Consider the following 9,038-nt stretch of genomic DNA (forward strand, 5'->3'; position numbering starts at 1 on the left):
GTAGTTTTATTTTGGTTATGACTAGTTGGAGTTCTATATGCCTCATTTACCTGTATATCAGATTCTGTTTCCACGGTTGGGAAATTTTCTGCCATTATTTCTGCAAATATTCTTTTTATGTTGTTTGTGTTGCCTCTTGCTGTTTCATTGACTCCTATTAGTCGAACGTTATTCCTCTTTGCCTCATCTTGCAGCTGTTGAATTGATTTTTCCTGGTTCCTTGTTGATTTTAAGAGATCCTTTCTTTCACAATTGCTTGCTGCCATGCTGTCTTCAAAATCTGAAATTCTATCTTTGGCTTCATTCACGTGGTTTTGCCAGTTTTAAATGGAAGCTTTGATTTCCTGGATATCTCTTTGACTCTGTTTCATATATTCTAGTTCATTCCCATGTTGTTCATTTAATGTTTCCATCTATTGTTTATGTTCATTTTTTTAAATATATTTCATCTTTAGATGTGCTGAGCAATTCTTTCATTATTATTGTCATTCCATTTTTTGCCTGAGAGATTATTTCTGATCTGATCTCTTCTCTGGCCTGATGGAGTTGTTTCTTTACTTTCACTGCAATCATTTCAGCAATTTCAGGTGTGTGTTTACCAAATTCTCCTGTGTCGATGTATCCTGGACTTGTTCTGAGTGGGGTGGAGTTCTGAAATTGTGTTTTAGTCCTTTGTCTTGATACCAGATGCAGAACGCTCAGTCTCCCTCTTCCCTGGCAGCTCAGCAAAGGTCGCTAGTGTCCCTAGTTTTCCTGGTAGTCAGGCTTGCCCCTCAGTGTCCACTGAGATGTGCTGCTTAGTCTGGGGTCTTCTAGCAGATGGTGAAGTGTACATAGTTCTCCCAGGTCTCAGATGCAAACTGTAAGGTCAGACCATCTGATCCAGTGTCCCCTCTCAACTCAGGGCACATGTATGACCCAGAAGCAGGTTGCCCTGGTGGTGCAATTGTGGACTAGTGGACTTGTGTGCCCAGGAAGTTCAGGGCACAGGAAGAACCCAGACACAAACTGCATGGTCAACAATTTGTGGATCACCTGATTCTGTGTCTCCAGGCAGTTCAGGGCATGCACAGGAGCCAGCCATGGGCTGCACTGGAAGTGATCACAGACCTCCTGTGTTTGTGACCTCCAGGAGGTCAGGGTGCAAGTAAAGCCCAGACCCAAACCGCAACACCAGCAGCTCATGCACTACCTGCTCTAATACCTCAGGCGGCACAGGGCACGTGCAGAGAGGGCCCAAATGCGAACTCCGATGTTAGCAGTTCATGGGCCTTCTGAGTAAGGATCTCCTGTCTGCACCGGGTGCATGGAGGGAGGAGACACAGCCAAAAGCATACACTTGAGGAAAGAGAGCCTCTTTAACAAATGGTGCCAGAACTGGCAACACATGCAGAAGATGAAATCTAGACCCATATCTGTCACCACGTAGCCAAATAAAATGGATGAAAGACCTAAATATCAAAATAGAAATAACCAATTTAAAAATAAATAAATGAAAACTAAAACAGAAACAATCTCCTGGGAGATAAAATAGCCATTCTTGAAGACATAGGTACAGATAAGGTCTTTCTAAGCAGCACCGCAATTGCACAAGAAATAACATCAAAAAATCAATGAATGGAACTATATCAAATTTAAACCTTCTGCAAGGCAAAGGAAACAACCAACAGAGTGAAGAGACAACTTATAGAAAAAAAATTGCCAGCTACTCCTCAGAAAAGAACTACTATCTAGAATATATAAAGAACTCGAGGGCCAGGGATATAGCTCAGCAGCATAGGCGCTTGCCTAGGAAGCCTGAGGTCATGAGTTCAGTTCCCAGTACCAAAGAAAGAAAGAAAGAAAGAAAGAAAGAAAGAAAGAAAGAAAGAAAGAAAGAAAATCTGATATAGAATATATAAAGAACTCAAACAATCAAATCCCCCTAATAAAAAACCCAGTCAAAAGATGGTCAACAACCCAGGCATGGAGGTGCATGCCTATAATCCCAGCACGTGGGAGGCTGAGGCAAGAGGATCGTTGCAAGTTCAAGACCAGTCTGGGCTACTAAGTGAACTCAAGGCCAGCCTGAACTGCATAGAGAGAAACTGTCTCAAAAAGATAAAAAAAAAAAAATATGGGCAACAGAAATGCACACACACTTCTCAGAAGTATGATAATATTGTATTATATTTCTGAAGTATTGTATTCTAAAGTATTGTACTCAGAAGTATTCTGAGAAGTATTGAATTTCTATAAGTAATTTAAAGAGCAAAATAAAAGACAATAGGAAAAAGGGAAATAGATTTTTGCAAATGCAAAGAGAACCAAGAGATGGAGTGAGGAGGAAAGAAAAGAGCGGAACTGGATGTAAAAAGCACTAAGATGTGTTATATATATACTAATTCCATACGATGAATATAATCATTATGTACTGCAAACATGTATTAATATTTTTTTAAAAAAAAGTAGGTAATGAAAAGAAAAGCTGCTTTAGAAATGGAGATCCACTCCACTTCAAAGGAGTGCAATTTATCAAACACCATAAGAAGAGTATTTATAGTTTTTGTTTTCTCTAGGTACATCATTAAAATAGTGTGTCTACAATCTGCATCCTAAAAGTTCTTCTGTGATCTGATCTGCTCTGACTTTGCATGTGCTATTTTGGCTCCACATCCCTTCCTGATACTTGACTCTTCATTCCTAAGTGTATTAACATTCTTTCTCTGATACATGCTCGTACTTCTTCATTCTAGGATTAACATTTCTCAGTCTTCATTGCCATGTCTATCTCTTCTGTAATACCTGAGTAATTGATATTATGGGACAGATTGGAATGGATTTAATCTACAATTAGTTCTGTCTGCTATGGAAAGGAAAAGAGATATAGCAATAAATGATGAGTTACGAGAAGTCCAGTGTCATAGATGGCAGACCTACAGTTTTTTGCTTCCTTTCAAAAGTATTGCAGATTATTCACCAGAACAGTTGTATGTATGAAAATAATTATTAATAAAGTATAATATGCAAGTTTGATCTCAGATTAGTCAATCCTGGCAGTTAATTTCAGTATTTCCGATCATGCAGTTACAAAATGATACTCGCTATTTTAGACAGCATTTTTAAAATAATTGACTGTGAATATTTTGCCATATGTACTAATTTACTTTTCTCCGCTGTAAATTTTCTGCTTGTATGCTTTTCTAATTTTTGTCTTATACATAATCTTGCTCTTTGAGGAAAATTCTCAAACATGTATTAAATTTTTGTGAGTAAAAGAAGAACCAGAGTTATAGTCTTACTTAAAAAGAGCTTAGCTTTTGTCTAGAATAACTAGAAATAATGCCTCCATTTACACTAAGAAAGCATTTTGATATAAAAGAAATTATAAATTCACCTTTCTGACATAATGCTCAATGACAGATAACAGTGTACACTGCAGGTGTGATACTTATTACTTGTTTGATTTTAGAAAGTTTTACTTTCCAGAGTTGTCTATCTTGAACTACTGGCCTTGGTCACAATTTCATGATCACAATCGAAGGCTTTGAATATCTCATTTTTTCTACATTAAGTACTCTCTGGAGAAACGGATGTGAACAGAAAAGAAAACAAGGCCCAAATAAAGAGGAAAGCTTTAAAATAAAGAGGAAAGCTTTGAAATAAAGAGAACTAGTGAGGGATATCAAATATTCAAATAACAAGAGCTCTAAAAATAAAAGAAAAAAATAGAGGAAATTAAATAACCAATGGCATTTTTAGTTTCTTTTAGAATCAAAGAATCAGGTACATCCAAAGAGTTAGGAATTAGCAGAAATTTGGATTTCAACAATAATGAAAACTAGGAAATTAAAAATTCAGAGGGAAACTTATCTCCAATTTAGAATTCTATGCAAATCTATCAGCCAAACATGAGGACAGGCCCTGATATGGGAGAAGAGTCTCAAATGTAAGTAAATGAGGATCCCGGAATGACAAAATATACAGGGCAATAAAATCCATATTAGTTCTTCCATATGCAATGTATCAGTTTCTAAATCAGCCAGAGTACTCTATGGAAAATTCCTTCAGGAAGACTAGAACACCTGGTGCCACCAATTTTATAAATTGGGACTCAGACATTTCACAGTGTTTTGGGTAAAACCAGTAATAAATATACATCTTTATGACAAACCAGACAAATAAACAAGATGTATATATGAATTCCACAAAATGAATATAATTAACATGAATTGCAAATATAAACAAATAAAAGAAACAATGAGAAAAAAATCAAACATTAGTAAAAAGAACAACAAAATGATAAATGTTAAAGATGGGAATACTAATTACCCTGACCAATTATTACATATTGTAGCAAGTATCAAGCCATCAACTAAACATATAAATATATATAATTATTATGTCAATTATTTTTTTATTTAGGAAATCAACAATTAACAATATAAGCCAGGTGTGGTGGTGCATGCCTGTAGCCTCAGCACTTCGGAGGCTGAGGCAGGAGGACTGCAGTGAATTCAAGGCCAGCCTGGACTACATAGTGAGTTCAAGGCCAGCCTGGACTACAGAGTGAGACCCTGTCTCAAAAAACTAAAACAAATATATATATATATATATATATAGATAGATAGATAGATATAGATAGATAGATAGATAGATATACATGTTGCAAATATAAATATGAATCAGCTAAAACTTTAAATATTGCCTCTGGAAAAGCTGGAGGGAAATTCTAGGACAGTTTCTTTTATTATAACAAGCCTCATAAAACATAATTCTTAAAATCTGGGCATAGGTAATCTTATTCAAATGGTATTTAGACAAATGAGGAAAACTATAAGGAATAACACAAAGTGCAGTAAGAAGGGATGAAAAGCAACATATAGTACTTAATAAAGAAAAACTAAAAACAATGGATGATAGCAAAGAATATACTAAAAAAATGTTTTAAAATGTTAAAAGGATCAATATCAGGATGTCAGAATGCCCTACAAACCATAAATTAAATATTATCATTGTTTGGTATAGCTATTTTATTTTAAAGTTGACTTTATGCTGCAATGTATCAGGGTAAGATAAAAGAAAATTATGAGACTGTCATTATATAATGACGCCAGCCTGGGCTACATAGTGAGTTCTTAATATCAAGAAGATATTCTTAGGTATTATATTAAAATTTTATTTCCCTCATTTAAGAGTTAGAGAGAGGTTTTCTTTCTTTCTTTTTTTTTTTTTTTTTTTAGGTACCAGGAATCAACTCAGGACCTTGTGCTTGCCAGGCAGGCACTTGTGCAGCTGAGCTATATCCCCGGCCCAGAGAGAGGTTTTCAAACAACACTTTTAAAATTTTTTGTTAAAACTTTTTGATAAAATCTATAAATTAGAATTTAATTGAGAATTTACTTATAAACAAGATTTACTATGGCAACAAGAGCTCCCTTACAAATGTCTTCATACTGGCTCTGTAGTGCGTCCAAAAGAAATACAATATCTCCAATATCCACCATGTGGTTACCTGTAACAGAATAAATACAAATGCTGTATTTACTTTTGAATATAGATATAGCCATCATATTAGTCTAACATGAAAACAATACATAATGTGTGGAAGGAGAAAGAGAGGACCTGCTATTATGAGTTTTGGGTAATATCTGGACTAGTGAACTAATAACAGTTCACTGTGAAATACAAATAGTATAGGTTTTTTCTCCTCAGTAAAACAGTCTGTTATCAAAAGAAATAATCATATTGTAAGCCCCCACGCTAGAGAGTCTGAATAATATTCATTTTACAAACATTTTTGAGAATTTACTATAGGTAGTATTTCAAGAAGTTACTCTTCTTACCTTACTTTCTACACCAGTGATGGTGGAACTTTTTTGAGACCACGCGCCCAAACTGCAACCCAAAACCCGCTTACTTATTGCAGACTGCCAACGCTGCAGTTATATATCCAATGCTCAGCTGCTTCTTGCTTGCGTGCTGACAGAGGGTTCTGTGTGCCTGCTGCGGCACAAGTGACAGGGGTTCGCCACCACTGCTTTGGACTGTGAGCTCAGAGATGAAGAATGTGCCTTTCAGTTCCGTTTTCCTAGTGCCCAGGAATGTATCTACTTCCTATCACTTTAAAATGATTTTTAAACGAACGAAGTACATTGAAGACTATAAAGAACAGTGCAGTGTCTACACTGTGGATGGCAGATAGCCACTCACCTACCACTTTTCATGCAGCCAGCATTCATAATTTTAATTTCCTACCATTTCTGCTCTTGTCTAAGACCATTTTTCTTCTCAGACATTGCATGACAAGGAGCAGCACAGTGCAGTGGCCTTAAACAATGCCATTCCAATTGTGCACAAAGGGGGCTGGGGATTTAGCTCAGCGGCAAAGCGCCTGCCTGGCAAGCGCAAGGTTGTGAGTTCGGTTCCTGGTACTGGAGAAAAACCAAAAAAAAAAACAAAACAAACAAACAAAAAAACTAATTGTGCACAAAGGTAAAAATGGTCTTGCCTATAATTCTTGCATCCGTGTATTTGACTTTCCTTCCTATGCAAGATGGAAAAGCCTGGAAATTGACTTTCCTATCTATAACAACATCGGATTTGTTCTGTAGTCTATTAAAAAGAAATCAGCTATTCAATAACATGCATGAGAAGACCCCGAGAAAAAGATGCAAGTTTTAAAAGTGATTTCTAAATCAAAGAAGAGTTAAATTGTACACAGTATAGTTGTAATGTTGGATAAATTTGATTCACTCTGATTCCCTGGAAATTAGTAAGATATATACGTAGAGGTAGGTATAGATATATAGATATACCAGTTGTAGGCCTCCAAAGCAAGTATGCACTTAAACAAAGTAAGTACTAAAACAAATTGGTGATAAGTAGCCTTCTGATTAGCAACTGCTTCCTACATTCTGGTTTCTGAAGATTATTGTTTGCAGATAAAGGGGATAAAAGTAGACATGGTTAGGATTCTGAGGATGAACTGCAGGGTCCCAAGGAAGTGTTATGTTAACTTGGACAAAGGGAGGGAGGCAGAAATCTCTTCAAGATAGGTACTTAAAATAAGAGAAGGGTATAATGAATGCATGAGAAGAGAAAAACAGATTTGTCAAGGATGACTCAGGTGTCTATCACATCTTTCTTGAATCTGTTCATGGCACCAAGCAGTATGATAGATGCTTATGTTTAATTCCTACAATAATATTATGAAATTAGTAGTATTTGTCCAGCCTCCCTCCCCAAATAAAGCAGGAGACTTAAGAGACCCAGACCAGAATTCATAAGCTAAAAAGCAACATGCTGCAACAGTTCTGTATGATTTCTGTTGTTCCTCATAAAGCATGCCCTCAAAACTGTTTAATAATGTGGCTTGAGATTAGTCTTTAAAATTTTCATTTTACAGACATCTTCACACTCCAGTATATTCCTCCATTCATGTCTACCACCCCAGAACCCACCACATACAACAACATAATAGAACTTCATACAATCTGTTAAGGTTTGTGTCTGCATGTCCCCCAAAGCCTCATGTAGTCATGGGGCAGGCTTCTAGAGTTTTTGATTGATTCATGGTCCAATGCTGGGATTATCAGTGTATGCGCCACCCCAGGGCGGGCAACCTGCGTACAATATAAGGGAGAAAGAGGCTTGCTTTCTGTGGCTTCTTTCTTTTTGCTCTGGCTGCTTTTGCTGTTTTCTGCCACCATGAACTGTTGCCCTCTGCCATGTGCCACTCTGCCTTGGAGACAGCCGAGTATGGACTGAAACCTCCACAAACTGTGAGCATAAACCTTTCTTTCCTTAATTCTGGGCATCAGGTGTCTTGTCCCAGCAACAAGAGAAAGACAGTCTGGTTTTATATCCAGACCACACATCAACAACGAAAGGCCACTATAAAGCCACCACTAACAAAAGAAAAATACAAGGAAGCCCATTGAAAAGAATCCCATGTATGATTACTATTCTGCCATATTTACACAAACTTTTATCTCAGCCTAAAATGTCTCTCTCATCCTTCACCCACACCTACAATTAACCTCAACTGATTGATTCTCTTAGTTCAGACATTCCTCCTCTGATAATCTTTCCTTGGGTGCTTCCAGTATCTATTAGCCCCAATGTATGCTTCTTTAAGGAGATCTAATTGTCACAGCACATTATAATTTTCAGTTTATTTAACTCTTTCCCCACTAGAATGTAAGCTTCCTCAGAACAAGAACTGCGCCTTACACACTGTGATGTTTAACTGTCAACATGACTAGTTTGAGAGATGCCCAGGCGATAGTAAAGAACAGCGTCAGGGATTGTCTGGGTGAGTCTAAGAGTGTGACCTTGTGGATTCTATCTGGGTCATGGCCTTTTCCCCTCTGGTCCTCTCCCCCTGCTTTCTGCTCCCCCGTTGACCTGAAGACTACAGGTTGCCACTGCTACGCCCTTCCTTCATGATGTCTCTGCCTTAGAGCCAGCTGCAAATGAACTGAAACCGTGAGCCAAATTAAACTTTGCCTCCTTTAAATTGTGAGTGCCAGGTATTTTCTCCCAGTAATGGAAAAGCTGCCTGGTGCAGAGAACTGGTACCAAAGAAGTTAAGTTATTGCCTCCACACACCTGATTACATGCTTCAGAAGCCTCTGAAACTGGTCTGTGGGAGGCATTTGGAAAGGTTTCAAGATATAGACTAGAGAAGTCTTAGAACACTGTATGCAGAGATTGATAGGCAATTCTAGTGGAAGCTTAGAAGACTAAAATGTCAATGGGAATGCAGGTTGTAAAGACTGAGAGGTCGGGGATACAGCTCAGTGGCACAGAGGCTTCCTGGAAGGAAAAGGTCCTGAGTTTGATTCCGAGGATTCCCCCACCCCCCCAAAAAAAGACTAAGCTCATGGGGTTTTAGATGGGAATGAGGACTCTACTGAGCACTGGACTAGAGGCCACGCATGTTATGTTCTGGCAAATATTTTATCTACAATTATCCATGCCTTAAAACTCCATGTGAGGTTGAATTTAAAGGCAAAAGACTAATTTATCTGACAGAGAAACTTTCAAGGCACCTC

The 9,038-nt window shown here is 37.6% G+C and overlaps 1 protein-coding gene across 1 annotated transcript in view; it reads right to left on the reverse strand.

Annotated features, from left to right (window-relative positions):
• The window catches only part of Efcab3 (EF-hand calcium binding domain 3), a 494,429-nt gene that overhangs the window by 437,972 nt on the left and 47,419 nt on the right, over positions 1 to 9,038 (reverse strand). Inside the window, exon 13 of the mRNA XM_005402243.2 lies at positions 5,423 to 5,494. Within this exon, the coding sequence (XP_005402300.2) occupies positions 5,423 to 5,494 (72 nt within the window). The remainder of the gene's footprint in view (positions 1 to 5,422; positions 5,495 to 9,038) is intronic.

Source organism: Chinchilla lanigera, unplaced genomic scaffold (assembly GCF_000276665.1).
Source record: "Chinchilla lanigera isolate Chin_1 unplaced genomic scaffold, ChiLan1.0 scaffold00077, whole genome shotgun sequence".
In the NCBI taxonomy this organism is placed as follows: domain Eukaryota; kingdom Metazoa; phylum Chordata; class Mammalia; order Rodentia; family Chinchillidae; genus Chinchilla; species Chinchilla lanigera.